Genomic DNA, 19,254 nt, shown 5'->3' with positions numbered 1-19,254 from the left:
TAACTAACTAACTACATGCTTAATTATCCACTGGACGCAGTTTCAATGATCTTCTTTCATGAATATGTTTTTTCTCTTCACTGCATATTATTGGTTATGTTTAAACATGTCATACATCATATCAGTAGTTGACTGTCAGAGAGTGACTGGAGTGAGCGGAAGAAGGTAGAGATTGTTTGTCTAATGGTAATAAAGTAGTCGAGAGTGGTTGCAAGGAGGTGTAAGAGGAGATCAGCAAACTTGTTTTGGATATATTTCATGAAGACGGGTGNGGGTTATAATTAAATCGAATATAGAGTTGTGTGTATCAGCAAAGGCATCATTCATTTGTTGCTCCTGTTTACTGAAATTATATATTGTGTCATGCAGACCAATTGCTAGGCAACAACTGCAAAACAGACAACTAGACAACAGCCATTATTAGGCAATGGCCCATTAACAGCAACAGAGGAACAATGCTTTCTGTGTGGTCCATGCCAAGATGTTATAAGGAGGAGAGTTAGTGAGGAGTGAGTTCAGTCAGTTGAGTTTAATATAGTTGAGTTAGTCAGTCAGAGAACTGCTGAGGTTCAGTCATGAGCTGTTGCTGTGAGAACATGGTAATTGAGGCCCAAGATAGCTCAGGAATCCAGAGGAAGGGGAACATCCTCCATTGAAGCTGCTACCAAGCAACAGCTAGTGAAGATGTGACTGTGGACACTAGTGCATGCATGTGTGCACATGTGCGTGCATTTGAGAGAAAGAGAGACTAATAATGAACTGTAAACTGTAGACCCTCCCTGTATCAAAGAGTCCAATAAATTCAATCATCAATCCAAAACCCTTCTAGAGTCACACTCATACACATGACAATATATTGTAACGTGCTTCGTTACTGAAGACGCCGTAGAGATGGTTAATTGGTTTATTCAACAATCTACAAGAAACGGCTACAATTAATTATAACACAGTTGCGGGGTTTCACACTTTATAACCCTAATCGCGTTAATCTGTCAACACTGTTGCGGGGTTTCAAGATTTATAACCCTATGCGCAAATCAGCTCACTGTCTTCAGTAGTCTACACGTATACAGTAGGGGAGCTAGGTATCACTGTATCACACACTCCCAATTACACAATCACACACACGTCCGGATCTTCTTTCCGCGACGGCTGCTATATTCCAACAGTAGTCAGCTGACTGGAGAACTGTTGATAACACACTCGCTCGACTGCTACTTTATAACTCGGAAATGGCTTCGGCGATGGCCACGGTATAACTGACTCGGCGAATGTTACTTGATAACTCGGCGGCTGTCACAGTACAACTGAAGTCGCCGACTGCTACAGTAGAACTCTCTGGTAGCTGCTGTGCAGCTCACTTATATAGCTGCAGTGCTTGCCTGTTGCGTAATGAGTGCCACGTCACAGTAGGAAGTTGATTATGGGTACGTAGCGTTGCACGTTACGTCACCGCGGAGGGGAGTGGTGGGGCGGGAACTCGCCTATTACCGTAGTATCACGAGCGTTACGTTACCGCCACGTACCGCTGGGGAGGTAGGGGTGATCCATAGCTCAACATGTTACAATATATAAGCATTCTAGTGTATTTAGTATTTGGCTTTTCTTTTTGATGTGGACTATTTCAAATGTGTTGTTGATTGTGTTATATGTATGTCCTGTGTTGAGTATTTGCTGAGCATATTTTGAATTTTATTTATTGCCTTTATAGCCTGAATGTGTTCATTATGTCACATTTTAAAAGTTGGTCTAGTTTGTCTGATGTATTTTAGTGGGCATTCATTGCATTTTAACTGGTAAATTTCACTCTAGCACACTATATATATACACACACACAAGGTGGTTCAAATACGACTGGGACTGATTTTTTTTTTTTTGCCAAACACTTACTTGCACATGTCAATCTTCAACGCACTCCCCTCTGGAGTCAACACATTTTTCCAATGTTCTGGAATCATCCTGATGCCCTTTTCAAAAAAGGCTTGTGGTTGGAGGCGTATCTGCTCCTGAACAGTCTGGATGATGACATCATTGTCCACAAACCGCATCCCTTGCAAGTCTGATTTGAGCCTTCCGAACAGGTAGAAATCACTTGGGGCCAAATCAGGACTGTACGGCAGATGTGTTAGAAGGTTCCATTTCAATTTCCAGAGGGTTTCCATTGTTGTTTTGGCCATATGGGGGCATGCATTGTCTTGAAGGAAGGCTACTCACTTCCACCTTTCTTCTGCTTGGATTGGACCTTTTCCTTCACGTCTGTTGCCAGGAAGTCTAAGTAATAAGCTGCACTGACTGTTCTGACATCTGTCAGAAAGTCTACATGAATAACCCCCTGCCAGTCCCAGAAGAACGTTGCCATCACTTTTCCTGCCGAACAGCTCCTCCGCGCTCTCTTGGGTTTGGGAGAGCTGGGATGACGCCACTCGCGTGATGACTCCTGGGACTCAGGAATGAAGTAGTGCACCCACATTTCATCAGTGGTCACTACAGACTTCAAAAATGCATCACCTTCATCTTCAAACTGCTGTAGGAGACGACTGGCAGCTTTCATGCGCACCATTTTGTTCACATCCGTCAAAGTGCGTGGTACCCACCGTGCATTCATCTTACGATAGTGCAGGTGGTATTTCATGATGTCTTCTACACTACCAACACTGATGAACAGCATTGCTCCAAGTTCCTTGATAGTGATGCGCCTATTCTCTCGAATAAGCAAATCTACATGATCAATGTTTGGCTCGGTTACAGATGTTCGTGAACAACGATCATGCTGTTCATTCTCCATGCGCTCTCTGCCCTCTCTGAAGCACTTATACCACTCAAACACATGGGTCCGTGAGACACTCTTCCCCATATTGTTGTCGGAGTCTGTGAATTTCAGCGGATGGGATGTTTTCTCCAACGAGGAATTTGATCACAATGCGTTGTTCCACACTCCACGGTACCTTCTGTTTGCTCATCACTCTAGCAACTCCCAGACAGGACTGAACAGGTTCTAACCCGAACAGGAGGGAGGGTGGAGGTTGTGGCTTCACTCTCTCAAGGTCGCACAACTGCTGCATAGTGCAGCTTGTTTACACACAAATCAGTCCCAGTCATATTTGAACCACCTTGTGTGTGTGTGTGTGTGTGTGTGTGTATATACATACATACACACACAGATCAGTTTTCGTCTCTTTTGGTTTCAGAGGTTTTTTTATGTGTTTATAATTTTAAACAACATGTTCACATTTGTATTCTTGAATATCTTCATGATTATTCTAGTATCAATACCAGAATATGTAAAGCTGGACCATTTTGATTTTTGTATCTGTTGTGAGCTTTTGTTGGTGGAGTTAAGTTTTTATTCTTGTTTCTTGTGAATTATACATTGATAATAATGATTATCTTTTAGTGCTCATCTTATGATTTGTAGTTCATTACTTTTACTTTCTGGGGTGATTGGGTATATATTCATCCCAGTTAATTAAGCAATTCATTGTGGATTTCTTATGTTTGCATGGATGGCACAAGCTGTTATGTATCATTAGGTTGGTAGCGGCAGGTTTATGGTATATGTCGAATGTTAGTTAATTATGTTGGTTCAAGATGGTTAAGTCTAAATAATTTAGTTTGTGGTGTATTTCCTTCTCGACAGTGGGTGTACTGAGCTGAAGTCAGTTCGAGTATTATCTATGTTTGAAGTGCATGTATCTCAGACAATTAATATGTAATCTACATATCTACGGTATTCAAAAATGTGGTATTCTTTTAGGATTTCAATAATTTTTGTATGTTTTAAGTACTGTATAAATGTTTTGGCTTGAATGGCAGGGGCGAGGGCCACCATCCCTAAACCATCATTTTGTTTACTGTATTGGTTATTGAACTGTAAGCAATTTTGTTCCAGAATAGTATTTAGTACAGTTATTAGTTCATGTTTTATGTTTGCACATATTTGGTTGTTACTGTTAAGAATGTTTTTGATTATATTAGATATTTCTACTATCACTAGAAATAATACTATTAAGCACTACTCAGAGATGAGTGATGAGCTTCACCCCCTAGCACCTTTAGCCCCACAGAAAGAGCCCCAGTGCCCATTGGGTAAGAGGCTGGGTGGGCCCTAGAACTAACCTTGCCCCTGCCAGGAACCAGCCATAGCCAGCTGCTATAGACTGTGCTATGCCAGCTCCTAATTAAGTCACTTAATCAACAGAACAGTCATCACCACAGAAAAAAATGTTGCATAAAATTCTTATTACCTTAACCCAGTCAATATTTTCAAGCCAATTATCCTTTATTTTTCCTTCCTTTTTCCAATGATAATTGCCTTCAGTATCGAAGTGTCCTTCTTCTAACTCTTCTTTCATATTGAATGGTGTAATTGCAACTTCACCATCAAAACCAACTGCTCCCTCTTCTTGACCTAACCGTAAATAAATCAAAATTCTTAGAACTGTAACTAACAATATTCATTGATCTACGGCACTTTCAAATAGTTAAAAACAACTAAAAATATATTTAAAAACGCACCTTCAATTTCACCTTCTGATAAAATGTCGTAAGCTTTTCCTTCACCATCGTCATCTTCGTCAGAATCAAGGGAATTCTTTTTGTCACCTGTTTTAATTTTTGTCCCAATATCTGCCCAGTCTTCCTCGAGCTGATCTTCTAATTTTCCTTTTGGCATTTTTAACACAACAAACGTGTACAACAACATATACAACTTAATACAGCGAGATATCGTGACGCGTATTACACACGTACTATGTTCTGTGACTTGTCCTACGTTCTATATCGCATTGAGTTACGTCCCCCTGGTTGGACGGGTTGAATTCGCTGTTACTGGTCTGCGTGTAATAATCCGTCTTGTACGGCGATATTTGGAATTTCAGAAGTTTGATACGTTGTTTGCCAAAATATTCGAAGTATTCAGTAGTTTTTATGCAATTACCTGCATCTATAGTAGAGGGAAAATAAATACAGATAGAGTTAAAGAAAAAAACATGGTAAGTTTATTCCTCGTAGGTTATGTTGTAGCGTATAAAAAACTTTAGTTGCTCATTCTTAAGCTAACCTTTCTAACACACTATGGTGTGAAGAGTTACCTTGATCCACAAATTTAATCCGTGATAATTCGACATTTTGTTTAATATATCGTGTCAGTCACAACCTTCCAGTTTGGACAGTGTGGCAATAAAATTGGTTACCACGTCTGTTCACCCCCATCACAAGGATTTTATGAGTTTGAAGTCTTGATAGTCTAATGAAATTACAGGAAGATAGTGTAGAAGTAAACAGGCTAGGATAAGTATGTAGTCGAGAGTTGTAATAAGGGATACAGAAAAAGGGGAAGCACAATAGACCACTGTAGGTTGCGGTGCAAGGGCCGAGGTCTACCCCTCATACATTCATTCATTCAAGGGATGCAGAATGAGATAATTAAAAAGAGAAGTATACAAATAACCGTTTGCAGATTATGTATAAAAATATGATGACAAATAATATATCCCATAATGGTGGTTGTGCTGGAAATAGCTGGGTTTGTGGTCTTGAAAGGAAAGGGCTAGAATAGGAAGTTGATAGAATTTTCCGTCCGGTGCGGCAATAGAGGTCACATCACTTTTATTATTCTTGCCTTACATGTTTTGGTTTAAATAAACCATCATCAGAGGCACTTTTTATACAGCTGGAAACACTGTTAATTAAGCTGGTTTGGTGTTACTTTCAATGTGTTATGATAATACGAAATATACATTTGTGAATAAGTTTTAGTTACGACGGCACTCGTATAAAAACATACACATGCAGAATAAGTGAGTATGCCAATAGGCTATACGCAGCACAGGAATTATCACTGTTTCCCCACAGTAGATTTCTTAACCAGCTTAATTAACAGCATTTCCTGCTGTATAAAAAGTGCCTCTGATGATGGTTTATTTAAACCGAAACGTCTAAGGCAAGAATAATAAAAGTGATTTGACCTCTATTGCCGCACTGGACGGAAAATTCTATCAACTTTCTAATTTAACAGTGCAGCGGACCAAAATGAGACAATTTAAGATAATAGGAAGAACTAGTTATGGAGAGACACAAGAAGGAAGTTGAGAAGTGTGATAGGACATCAAAGAACCTTTTCAGGAATGACAGGCGGCACACGTTCGGCCACCGTCAAGAGAAGTAACAAGAAAGAGGACACAAACCTATTTGGTTTATAAATTCTAACTTAACTAACAAAAATCAAACAATTTTAATATATCAACACAGCCGCTGTAGTTGAAACAATTGGATTTTGTGTGTATCCGTTTGTATATTATCAACATTGTATGTGTAATTTAACGCTCAGAACATCTATTGTAATAGTAGTTTCCAAACTGTATTGATGTCCCCATGAAGATGGTCTCTAAGGACCGCAACATGTAAGGGCATGAAGAATTGAAATAAGAAAATTATTCACCAGTCACACTGGATGGAACTGTTTTATCTTTTTTATAATATTGTTAGTGTGACTGACCAGAATGAAACAACTAAAAAAAATTAGACTGAGTGTTGGAGAGAATATTTGGATCGAAGACTGATGAAATAATAGGAGGTTGTAGAAAACTGCATAATGAGGAGCTTTACAACTTGTACTCTTCTCCAAATGTATTTAGAATAAGCAAGTCAAGGAGGATAAAATGGGAGGGCATGCAGCATGTGTGGGAGAGAAGAGAAATGCATACAGTCTTTGAGTGGGAAAGCCAGAAGGAAGGAGACCAGTAGACAGACATAGATGTAAGTGAGAGGTTAATTTTGCAAGAAGTTCTGGGAAGAACTTATTGCCTACTTTCATTTGATATGACATGGACTGTAACGAAAATAACGGGTTCAACAAATCTTTTGTTGTTGCATGCATATTTGTTGCCACAGGCATGTTTTCCAAGCCATTGCCCAGCAACAATAGGGAATGTAGGCTAATAGCAGATCAACTGTTGAGGTGGCATTTTCTCTGTAGCTTGACCCAAAGTCATATAAAGAGGACAACTGTGCTCAAGAATTAGTGGGGGCTACACAGACATGTAGACAACAAGGTAATCTCATAAGCCTCCTTTTATTTTTTTCAAAATAAGAGGCTCAAAATGAACCTTACAGAAATAGGATGAAATGATGTGGATTGGATTCATCTGGCTCAGGGTACATACCAGTGGTGGGCTTTTGTGAACCTAGTAATGAACAGTCAGGTTTCTTAAAATATTAGTAAGTTCTTGAGAACCTGAGCAGCTGGCAGTTTCTGAATGACCCAGCTCCATGGAATTGTTTGTTGGTTGGTTACATATTTCAGCTCCAAGAAATTGTGTCAGTTTTCGGGCCTTTCTGAAATGTGTTATAGCTGAAGTCTGTGTCTGCTGTTGGACAGCAAATGGCGATTCAGTGTGTGGTGTGGGGAGGCATATGTGTTAACCCATTGATGCTTGAAGTTCACCTAAAGAAAAAGATTTAAAAATTCACTGTCTGCCACATAGAAAACTGCCTTGGAGTTGTCAGTTTCTCACTACAGGCTTAACAGCAACAGTGATTTGTATCATTACTGTTTATTGTAATATTAATATAAAATTTACAATTACTTGGTTTGGGCCACATGGTATCAAAGCACATTACACCTCCTTTATCACAATCACCGAACAAGTTTGGTCAGGTGTTAACCCATCAGTCATGTGACTGAGTTTGAATCTCAGCTCTGAGTGAGATTCATGGCATTGAGAATCAAGATTATAATCTTCTGAGATATGATGCCATGTAGTTTGGTAGATGGATACCAGCATTACTGAGATGGAGGCAGCAGGTTCCCCTGAAATGTGTACCGAACTGCATGGTGTCATATCCCAGACAACTGTTACATGTCTTGGGTGGGGTTGCCATTTTCCTCAGTCCCTCTGACAAGTGCCAAAAGTGTACCTCAAATTAAGACATGATCACATCTTTCCACATTCATTCTGATTTGTTATTTATTAATCATCAAAGCATGTGAAAGTATGTAATCTGAGTTACTGCAACATTGTTAAATAAACCATAAATATACACCTTTTCACAAAAATCATCATCACCTCATAGTTTGTGTGTTATGTAAGGCCGCGCCATAGCTCAAGCGGGATTTGTGGTGGACAAAGTGGCACTGGGGCGGGTTTTCTCCAAGTACTTTGGAGTCCCAATCTTCATTCCACCAAATTCTCCATCATCATAATCACCAGGGGCAGGCTACAGTAGGCCAATTAGTGGCCGCCGTGCTGAGTGGACCCATTTGGACTCCACCCCCCACTAAGCAAAAAAGTTTGTGTGTTATGTCTGCTGATGGGTAGATCATCACAGAATTTTCTTTCAGGAAAATGGAAGGAGGCAAACGACACGAAAGAGGCCCATTAATAGCTATTACACTAACAGCGAGCAGAACTCACAGCGTGTTAATTTTAGCAATTGGCCATATCGTGAAAAAGTTGCACTGCTAAAAGCTCTGAAAAAATATGGTCATTATGATATGGTAAACGTGTGCAAGGCTGTACCTGGCAAGAGCAAGGATCAGATAAAGGCAGCAATTGATATGTGGTGGAAGGCAGCACGTGTTGCAATGCTGGCTTCAGCTGGTGACAAGCAGAGCAGGGATGGGCTGAAACATGTACCTAAGAGGGGGAAGGGTAGACCATCAGGGTCTTCAAAAGGTTTCTCTACAGAGAAGGCTCCTATTGATCAGTGGCTACATAAGTTGGAGGAGAGTCAGCCTGCATGCAGCTGTTCTGAAACAAAGCTTCTACAAAAAGCACTTCTCTACATCTCCAAATATGAAAATCATCCATCACCACAAAAGTGTAATGGAGTAGATTACAGGTAACTAGCCTCACTCTTCCGTGTGAGATTTTAATATATTTAAGTCTCTAGCTGCTGTATTTTCTTTTAAATGTGCCATCTTAACCTCATATAGAACCTAACTGTATGCATCACCAGCTTTAACATTAGAAAATTTCATCCCCTCCCCCATGTATTTGTTTCATATAATTGTCATTGATATGATTTGATCTACTGTCATGTATATATTCCAATTTTGTATTATATTTTATATACACATGGTAGGTTATGTAGTTGCAGTGATGTGTAGGGTTTCATATACTTGGTTTATTGTTGTGGATTTATATGCTCTGTTCTGTTGACTACTTGCTAATTTAGCAAGCTTGTGGTGTGACAGGTTCTGTATCCAATGGCTTCGGCCTTGTATGGATGTGCTGGAATATGTAATAAATACAATACAATACAAGAAACTACAATTATTTCCCAAAATAGAATTAACCATTTCATATCCATAATGGAGAGGCATTGTCTGTGTGAAGTAGGAACTGAATTTTTAGATATTTAGATGCATTTCAGGCTGTCTTGTGGGATATAATGCCATGTAGTCCGTTTAAAGTCAATTGACGTTTCAGAGGCAAAAACATATTCCTCCACGTCAGTTGACTTTCAGCAGACTAAATGGCATTATTCCCAGAAAATAGAACTCTTCATAACCACTGCAGTGACCCTCAAAATCTTAAATATTCTTAATTTTCAGCAGCAAAAGGAGCTGAAATTTATGAACTAATGTCCACAGCATTTCATAACTGTGATTATAGTGTATAACATTCAGTGTAGAAAAATGCCATGAAAGAAACAACACTCTTTATACCATGTAGAAGTGGAAGCCATAACTGTTATCATATTTACTGTTCGTTAGGGCCACACCATAGCTCAAGTGGATAGTCACTCTCTTCCCACCGCAGCGGCCCAGGTTCAATCCCGGGTCTGGTCAAGTGGGATTTGTGGTGGACAAAGTGGCACTGGGGCAGGTTTCCTCCCTGTACTTTGGCTTCCCCTGCCAATCTTCATTCCACCAATTGCTCCACAATCACCCTCACCTATCATCTGGGGCTGGTACAATAGGCCAGAAAATGGCCGCAGTACAAGGGACTTAGTCCCACTCCACTAGCAATAAAAAGAAAAAAATACTGTTTGTTGCAGCTCAAGACATTGTAGGACATTTAATATTGGCCATGTCAGCAATGTTAGCTATCCTGACTGAGGCTTTTTATGATTAAATGGCCCATGTTTGCACTGAAACCATCTTGGGTGACAGCCACATGATGATTGATCAGAAAACCAACATCTTGGAGACATTCTTTTGATGGAATTACAGATCTCTGATATGGTGATTTTTACTTCAGTTATAATGTGGCTAATCACCTGAGAAGACCTCAGTGGATTTATTTGCTATGAAAGCTACCAGTCTTACATGATGTTTGTTTGTAGAGCAATGTATGAATACCTGTACTGCATGCTGAGTGGATACCCAGGGAAGACGCTGAACCCTGAAACTGCAGCATATGTCCTTGACAGTCTTAATGACTTGGCATTGGAGATTCGAGAGAGAGGAATGCAGAAAGAGACATTCTTCTTAGATGTTGTCCAGAGAATTTATGGTCAGCTTCGTCAGTATGCAGGAAAGACAAAGACAGAGGTTTGTACAGTTGAATAACTAAAAACTGGAATGATAGAAGTACTCAGTTCATACTTGTTACTACTCTTCAGTCCATAATAACTGAGCTGAAAAATGTTTTGCATCACTTATTTTACAAAGTGTTATGGAACTAATTTTCCTTTTCTTTACCCATAGTCTGATTTAGAACCCACCTCACCAGAAGCAGCCTTTAAGAACTTCATGAAAACAGTGGGTGTAAACCCACTGAATATACCCATGAGTCTGCTGAAGAAATAGAAGGTCATGCTGGTCACTGTGAGAAAAAGTTGCATTTCTGTCGCACTGACAATGCATTTCTGAAGTGGTGCCTGTTTTCGTTTTTAATGATTATTTATTTATTATAAGTATACTGATACAGTAATTTCTAAGAATAAGAACTATGAACCATTCTGCTATGATTTGAAACTGTCTGATCTTATGTAAAGAAAATACAGAATACAGTCATGTGATTGAGTGACTATAGATGGGGTTTGAATTGGTAACTGGATTTATTGAATTGAATCTAAGGAATATTAAATGACTTTGCAGTGGAGAAAGTTGCACTGCAAGAAATTCAGTTTGTACTCTTCATCAAAGACTGTAAAAGTATAAAGTATACATATAACAGGCGAGTGAAACAGTGAATTATGAGGGGCAGTCAAATGAAAACGGGTCAGAAGCCAAAACATATTAAAGAACATTTCTTACCTCAAAAGTATTCTCCAGAACTGTTAATACATTTATCCCATCCTTGAAAAAGCTTGTGGGCTATCTACGGAACCTCGTCTTTACCAAGCCACACAGTCTTCGTCCGTTGCAAACCGATGTCCACGAATGTCTCTCTTCAGGTCTCCAAAAATTTGAAAATCACATGGGGAGAGATCTGGGCTGTAGGGGGGATGTTGAAGCACTTCCCAACCAAGTCTCTGTAGTGTATTCCCCACAGAGTTGGCAGTGGGGGGCGTGCATTATCATGAAGAAGGATAATGCCGTTCGATAGCATTCCAGGGCGTTTTGACTTTATGGCATGTCTAGTTTCTGCAAAGTGTCTTCATAGTGCTGTGCACTGATTGTGGCCCCATATTCGAGAAATTTGACAAGCAGAGAGCCCTTGCAGTCGAAGGTCATTTTACCAGAACCTGTGTGTATGGCTTTGGATTTTTTCGGTGGGGGAGAATTCACGTGTTTCCACTGTTTGCTCCGCCATTTGATCTCGGGTTCAAAATGGTGGCACGAAGTTTCATCCCCAGTGGCAATACAGGACAGAAAAGCACACACTTCCTCATGGTATCGTTGCAAGTGACCCAGTGATGCAGCCATTCTCTGAGTCTTCTGTTCCTCCATGAGTTGATGTGGAACCCACTGTGTGCAGATTTTGCATTATAGCAGGTGTTTTGTCACAATGGCGTATACGGAACCATGACTTATTCCCATCAAAAGACTAATTTCTTCCACAGTGATCCATCGGTTTTCCCACATGACCATCCAATGCTGCAATAACATCAGGAGTGATGACACGATGAGCCTGTCCTGGGGGAGCATCATCTTGCAGTGACACACGTTCCTCTTGGAAACTCTTATGCCATGCCAGCACACGCGAACGTGACATGCTGTGTTCGCCGTAAACGATATGCGACGATGAATTTCTTGTCCTACTCCTCCAGCAGTGAAAAAGCGCACTACACTTCACTGTTCTTCTTTACCTGCCTCCATTACTGATGTTGGGCGACCACATGTAGCGCTAACCTTACTTCCAGCACAATAAACAAACAACTAGTGTGCAAGGGCACGTCACTGTGCTTTACCAAGTCCCCACCAAATGTTATACCATAAGCAAATTCCAGTGTTACCAACTTGCGCGCCGTGAGAGTTACACATGGTGACCCGTTTTCATTTGACTGCCCCTTATATAAATTAAATAATTAAGATTTTGTTTAATTCTTCCCTTATAATAAATAAACCTTAAATTCACATGCAACTCTTCACTGTGATATTCAAATTGGTGTATGAAATCGGAAATGTGAGGCCTGTACTGAATTAATAGACAATATTATGGTTTTAGTTTCATGTTGTTACTATTTTATATATATATATATATATATGTGTGTGTGTGTGTGTGTGTGCGCGCGCATGTGTGTTTTATATATCACAGTGACGAGTCTGTAATATGAATACGGTGGAAAGTTTATTAAAACTATTTTTGCATCAGACAATAGAAGAAAAGTTAGAGATTAAGAAAACTAGGCACTTTCAACCAAAAGATATGGAAATAACATCACAGCAATAAATAACATTTAGTACATAGTGGTTGTATTTGTACCAGGAGGGCTAAGACACTTTGCCAGAGGTGACGGGGTACGTTCATTTAAAATGCTGTCATCTAACAGAATTGCTAAAAGGATACCAACATAAACATTAACACAAATTTTCACCTCTTTCCTTGAATATGGGCATTCAGAGAGGTGTAGATTTTATTTTGCTCAGAATCCACCTGTTGAGGTGCTTACAGGTTGCCATTGTAAAAGTGCATAATTTTCAGAGACCTGTTACCATACGTCATTTCTAATTTCTGAATTAAGTGACAGTGTTATCATTCATCTCACAAGTATCCATCATGTTATTGATTATGGAAAAATTGGAAGTATGATGGTATGGTCTCCAGTGCCAAGTTCCATCATCTGTTCAGAGGTTGAAAAGAGGACAGACAGCAGGGTGATTTCAATAGCTTACCTTGTTTCTTCAAGAAAGGAAAGCAGGCCAATAAAAATAAGACATTTTAAGCAATATAATTATTTTATTTACAAGGATACAAATTTTATGTTACATAAGCAGAGGAAAGACTTATGTACAAGATGAAAAAAAGAAAATAAACATAAGCAACTGGGCAGAAGAATTGCAAAGGGGGAAGTCAAATGTGGACAGTTTAGGCATGATGTACTAATGCCGTCATATCAGTCGATACTGTTTGCACTCATCATGGTAAGAAAGCTGTTGCTGTCCAAGCAAGTATATTCTTCCAGCACCTGAATGGCTTGTGTCACTTTCACTAGTGGAAATATTTTACCGTACCTCCTATAGATGTTAAAATTCTACAGAATCTTTGAAAATCATAAATATGTATTGGCTTTAGATATTTGTTTGCTATAAATGTTTGTTTTTCTGATGGAAAACACTGTAATTTGGTCTGGACATACTTAGCCAAGCTATTTAAACTGGCATTCAACACCATGCAATAAATCTGTTATTGTCATAAACCATATTTTTCCTTATCTGATCCCCACACAATCTTCACAGTATAAATATGATTATATTTCTAGAATTACATATTCAATCTCTCAATAAAATGTTTCCACACACACACACCAGTCTCCAGTTTGTTTCTTACAAAAATAATGACCTTTGAACCCAAAAACTGCATTGTCCCCACTACTTTGAGTCCTTAACAGGAAAAGAGATATTAGATTACAATCATAATGCAAAATTATATTTTTTATCAGTTTTGTATTATTTACAGAAAAATATGAAAGTCTTACTTGCATGGAAAAAAGAGGAGTATTATTAAGTCACCTGATTGTCAGTTTGAGAGACAGTGGATACAGTTAATGTGTGAAGGACACTCTGCAGTCTCTCTCTTTAAAGTATTTCCTTACAAACACTGGATGAATAGTATGCTGAACTGGCAGGACAGGAGAAAGCTTCTGTAAACGACCTCAACTGCCTAAGCACAGTCTTCAGTCTGAAAAACACAATGTCCAAATTTGTTCAGTTAATAAATCACTGTAGTGAATAATATTTACATTTTATTACAAGAAAACTTCGTTTATTTGAACATGGAAGAAGAAGCCAATCACTAGATCAGCAAGAATGACTGATAAGCATGTGTAAACTTCATGTGCTGAGACCACAGGTGAACGAAGCAGTTTTGCTGAGGTAAGAGATGCTGAGATAGAGTAAAAAAAAGTAAAGCTATCCCTGTAACAGGCCATGAAGGCCCATAGGGTTGTGAGACGTTGAGGGTCCCACATTATCTAGACAATCGGCTCAAAGATGGCAGTAAGGTTGTCAGCCTTACACGCCAGCTGCGCTTTACTCCCCAGCAAAATTCATTAATTAATTCCTGGTACTCATTTCTGTTAGAAGCTGAGTCAACCCCTGGGCCATAGTGCAGCCGGAAGGATTAGGTATATTGAAAAATATCCAGTTACCTCATCAGGACTTCAACCCACAACATTTTGGCTTGTAGCATAGCCTGTCAACCAACTACGCTACCGTGTGCCCCCGCTGAGATAGAGACAGACACCTTTTACCAGACATTGAATCCAGATGCCTATTGCAAGGAGCAGAAGGTGACATTCTATATTCATGTGTTAAGTGAAGCTGCAGACAAATCAGCATGGCATAGTTTGTAAGCACTGTAAGGTAAAGCCAAATAGCAAGTGGAACTAAACTTTATTGTGACTAAACACACCAAATTATTCATATGGGTAATATAGATAAGGAAAGGGGGTAAACATGGAGTGACCTTGTTGATCATGATGGCAGATTAAGTTAGAATTTAAGGAACATTAATAGCTATACAAATAAAGCTTAGATTAGTGCCCACAATATATTTATCTGGTATAGGGCCATCAGCAAATTCCTGTAGCAAGCATTCCACTCTATAATGCGAGCCTGTAAACCTTTGTGTAGGCACAGTGAGCATAGTTTCAATAAGGGCACAGAACTACATTATTACTAGAATTAAGGCCCCTCTGTTGATGAAAACCCCACACCAGTCCTATGAGAAAATGAGCCCCCAAAGAGTGAGAAATGTTCCTGCTACCAAAATGGTAGTCAAAGTCACATTGCAACTGAGGTCGGTCAGTCAGTCAGTAAGTCTCAATAGATCATTGAAGGTCGCAGTGTGAGGGCCAGTTTTATGGCTCACCCCTCATACTCATACTCAAGTCTTGGTGTCAAGCCCCACGAGATATTTATTACTGTTTGACAGTTACGGTCTTGTTTTTGTGGGGGCGCCCTTTCTCATAAAAAAGGACGGGTCCATCTTGTATATGCTGCTGGCCTTTGCCAGCGCAGTCTTTCTCAGGTCAAAGTCCCTTGGTACTCGCGACCATATTTTACTGTCTCAGATTTGAGATTTCCCTTTTTGTCGCCTCCTACGACTTTGAACATCTTCCTGACAGAACCTTTCAAACAGTCTTCATTGCTTCTTATATAGGCTCAGCACAGACTACATAGAAAACATGGCCTCTATTGTTGACAAGACTTGTTTACTACTTGTTGCCTAGCAATGGAAAGCCCTTTTCCCATTGTTGGCGAAGAATTTTTCTTCACATGAACATGTTTACCTAGCTGTTCCCTGGCAACAGATAAACACTTTACAATATGAATGGTACTGTCTTTTGAGATATAACACCACATAATCTAGCAGTAGTTTGCTTTAGTTTTGTAAGAACATACTGCCTCCATCTTCAGGGTCAAAAAGTGAGCCCAAGCAAGCTGCTATCTGCTACTTACTCTGGCTTCTGAAGATGGAAGCAGCATACTCTTGTCAACTGACAGAAAATGTCTACCAGACTACATGATGCCACATCCCAGAATACAGTAGCCTTCAACCCTTTGGCTGTTCACGAACAAAAAGAATTTATTGTTTTCCTAATTATCAACAAACTTTAAAAATCTGACTTCTACTTTTTGAGTGCTGTTTGTCAGTTATCACATGACAAATGCAAGTAGCAGAATGAGCATAAAACTGCATGTTCTTTTATGAAGAAACTGACATTTCAGTGTTTCAGTTAAATATTCCACAGATGGAACATGGGGATATCTTTTTTTAGTGTCACTTAACAATGCTCTCAGTAACAAGACCACATAGCATTGATGACAGGATAATTGAAGGATGTGAAGCAGTTGGGGGAATGAGAACTGGCAGGGGAAACTGAAGTATTTGGAGAAAACCTGCCCCAGTGCCACTTTGTCCACCATAAATTCCACATGATTTGACCTCAGATTGAAGTATGATATATCTTTCTCTTGTTCAAGCCATATGGCAATGAAAATAGTGCACGAGACATCTCAACAGAAACAGCTGAAGAAAACGACTGTCTTCTGGGATGTTACAGGAATTTACAGACTTTTGGAAGAATATGCTGCCACTATCTTTAGGATATGAAAGTGATCTTCATATCACAATAATTATAAGGTTTAATAATGTGACATGTCAATGCATTGCCAGGCAACGGATTGGTAAACAAGTTACCGCGAAAACAGATCCTTGGTAAACAGTCCATTGCTAGGTTATGCAACAATTCTCAGAGCAGAAGAAACAGTTTTCTATGTGGTCCATGCCAAGCAAATGCACAGAACAAAAGGATGTCTATTGCTAGACAACAAAGCGGTAAACATGGATCCTTAACAAAAGAAGACAGTGTTCTCTATGGGGTCCATGCAGAGGAGTCATCTTGAAGACAGTCAGTGCTACCAGTCAGTTCTCAGAAGGAGACAGCCATGAGAAGTTTGTAGTTGAAGAAGAATTAGAAGTCGACCTGTGAATGTGTGATTTGAAGACTTTATGTATGCTGTAATGCAGTGATATCTGGAGTGACAGTTATAGTTCCCATGTTAAAATCCGTTGCCAGGAAATGGATAAGGAGAACTTTGCAGAGCAATACCCACTGTTTAGATCTGTTACACTAGCAACAACTAGTTGCAGCAGATATAGAAGACTTTATTTATGTGTTATAATTCCAGTAATCTTGAAAGTGTTACAATTATTTATAGCTACAACTAGTGAATATCCAATACATAAGACTCACAAATCCAAACACACGTCTTTATAGTCACTCAAACATGTGACAATAATAATGATGATAAAAACGAAGGGATAATGATGACAAGACTTGCTGTCAATATATTCTTCACAGTCTACAAGGGTCTCCTTAAAATAAGAAACATTTGAGCACCCTGCCCATGCAGGTCACTGACAGGTTTCTGAAGGCTGAGAGCTGTCATCAGACCCTCTGCCACATCCCCAGTGTTTGCCGAGCCAGTGAGTGAACTGGTGCTCTGTCACAGTGCTTATAAAGAACCATGTCAATAACTAATCCCGCCATTTGGGAAGTGTGTCCAGTGATTTGATTTTGAACACGAAAAACATTTGCTCTGCCGAAATCCACTGCCAACTTGCCAAAGTGCATGGGGAAGGTGTCATGAATGAGGGGAATGTGCAAGAGTGGCGCTGTTTATTTAATCGGGGAAGGATATATGCACAATGAAGTGAGATCCGGATGCCCAGCTGTGTCTGCTTCATGACAACGCACGACCATACACTGCAGAAAAAATGACAAAGTTCTTGGAGAAATGTGTTTGGGAAAACCTTGACCATCCCCCCCTTCAGTCGTGACCTGGCATCATCTGACTTCCATCTTTTCCCCAAAAATTAAAGTTTTTGGGCAGCAAACAAATGGCAATTGATGAAGAAGTAAAAGAAACAGTCACGGATTGGTTAAATGGACTGGTGGCCAACTTCTATGATTAGGGGATTGTCTACAATGTCCGGACAAATGCCTGATTTGCAATTGAGACTATGCAGAAAAATAAACATATGTTGTATCTGGTAGTGACATTAAAATTATTATTTTGAAAAAATTTTGTTTGTTTGTTTGTTTGTTTGTTTACAACACAACAGTTCTTACTTTAAAAATTTTCCAATATGCTTTACTTGCTTTTCATTTGTCAATTTATTTTCTGCACTTCCTCATGAACATGGTAACCAATCTTCAGATTCCATAAAAGGCAGGGAATTGTTTGAGTCGTTGAGCAACTATCAGCTTCTGTTGAAGTTCTCTGCTCCATGAAATTAGTTAACCACTCAGTCACTTGTTTTCCAGTTTTCATTTAATCCCTTAATATTTTATCTAAAAGTGTTTTGTGGGTTCCTCGTTGCTTAATGTTCATTTTTTGCATATAAAAATGATGAATACAGTGGTAGGAACAGCATTAAATTTATACTGCAAAATAGGAAAATTAGAGAAGAATTCCCAAATAGGATAAAGGGTAAATAACAAGAATAAAACTTGGTCCATGGAAGAAAACAGGCTATTTAGAAGTGCCATACATACAAGGTCCGTATAAAAAGTATCGGGAAAAGTTCCGGGAAAATAGATTTCAGATATTGCTACAATGCCTCAAAATTCTTCAAAATACATCCCTTGTGCATCGATACACTTTTGCCAACAGCGTTGCCACGACACGAAGGCTCCCTGGTAGGCAGATTCCGGAAGGTCCTTAAGGGTCCGCGTGCAAGCCTCTTTGACGGCACTCAGGGTCCCATGATGGTGCCCTTTGAGGGAGGATTTCACTTTCGGGAACAGGAAAAAGTCTGCTGGTGCCAAGTCGGGACTGTAGGGGGGTTGGGGTACCGTCGTGATGCCGTTTTTTGTCAGGTAGTCAGTCACCTTGGAGCAGGTGTGACTGGGTGCATTGTCGTGATGCAATTTCCAATTTCTGGCAATGGCTGGCCTCACCCGATTGACCCTTCTCTTCATTCTTCTTAGCACTTCCAGGTAAAAAGTTCCATTCACTGTTTGCCCCTCAGGTACAAATTCGTAGTGGACCACCCCCTGGGCGTCGAAGAAAACGATGAGCATGGTTTTCATTCTGGATTTGCTCATTCGCGCCTTTTTTGGACGAGGTGATGCCGAAGTGTGCCATTCGGAACTTTGACGCTTTGTTTCCGGGTCGTACTCGAATATCCA

The 19,254-nt window shown here is 39.7% G+C and overlaps 3 protein-coding genes across 5 annotated transcripts in view; 1 reads left to right on the top strand and 2 right to left on the bottom strand.

Annotated features, from left to right (window-relative positions):
• LOC111871773 (CD2 antigen cytoplasmic tail-binding protein 2 homolog) overlaps positions 1-4,724 on the bottom strand; it is a 26,652-nt gene extending 21,928 nt beyond the window's left edge. For both annotated transcript variants that reach the window (XM_023865092.2, XM_023865093.2), the window contains exons 1-2: positions 4,516-4,724; positions 4,245-4,408 (exon numbers count right to left, since the gene is read on the bottom strand). In XM_023865092.2, the coding sequence (XP_023720860.1) occupies positions 4,245-4,408; positions 4,516-4,702 (351 nt within the window). In that variant the 5' untranslated portion in view covers positions 4,703-4,724. The remainder of the gene's footprint in view (positions 1-4,244; positions 4,409-4,515) is intronic.
• A 188-nt stretch (positions 4,725-4,912) lies between these two features.
• On the top strand, positions 4,913-11,104 carry LOC111871775. The gene is made up of 4 exons (XM_023865094.2): positions 4,913-4,991; positions 8,342-8,841; positions 10,291-10,498; positions 10,655-11,104. The coding sequence occupies exons 1-4, from the start codon at positions 4,989-4,991 to the stop codon at positions 10,754-10,756; spliced, it is 813 nt and encodes a 270-aa protein (XP_023720862.1). The 5' UTR covers positions 4,913-4,988; the 3' UTR covers positions 10,757-11,104.
• A 2,536-nt stretch (positions 11,105-13,640) lies between these two features.
• Positions 13,641-19,254, bottom strand: part of LOC111871772 (protein gone early) — a gene marked incomplete at its 5' end in the record, with an annotated part of 63,628 nt that continues 58,014 nt past the window's right edge. The window contains 1 exon segment of one of the 2 annotated variants that reach the window (XM_033754406.1): positions 13,641-14,234. In XM_033754406.1, the coding sequence (XP_033610297.1) occupies positions 14,132-14,234 (103 nt within the window). 2 annotated transcript variants of the gene reach the window in all.

This window comes from Cryptotermes secundus, unplaced genomic scaffold (genome assembly GCF_002891405.2).
Source record: "Cryptotermes secundus unplaced genomic scaffold, Csec_1.0 scaffold785, whole genome shotgun sequence".
Classification (NCBI taxonomy): Eukaryota; Metazoa; Arthropoda; class Insecta; order Blattodea; family Kalotermitidae; genus Cryptotermes; species Cryptotermes secundus.
Note: the sequence above shows the minus strand (reverse complement) of the source record. Positions and strands in the feature narration are given on the sequence as shown.

Excerpts from the sequence above, each read along its gene's own strand:
- LOC111871775 (XM_023865094.2), top strand. Across the intron at positions 8,842-10,290 it reads TGTAATGGAGTAGATTACAG|AGCAATGTATGAATACCTGT; the intron begins GTAACTAGCCTC and ends GTTTGTTTGTAG. Across the intron at positions 10,499-10,654 it reads CAGGAAAGACAAAGACAGAG|TCTGATTTAGAACCCACCTC; the intron begins GTTTGTACAGTT and ends CTTTACCCATAG.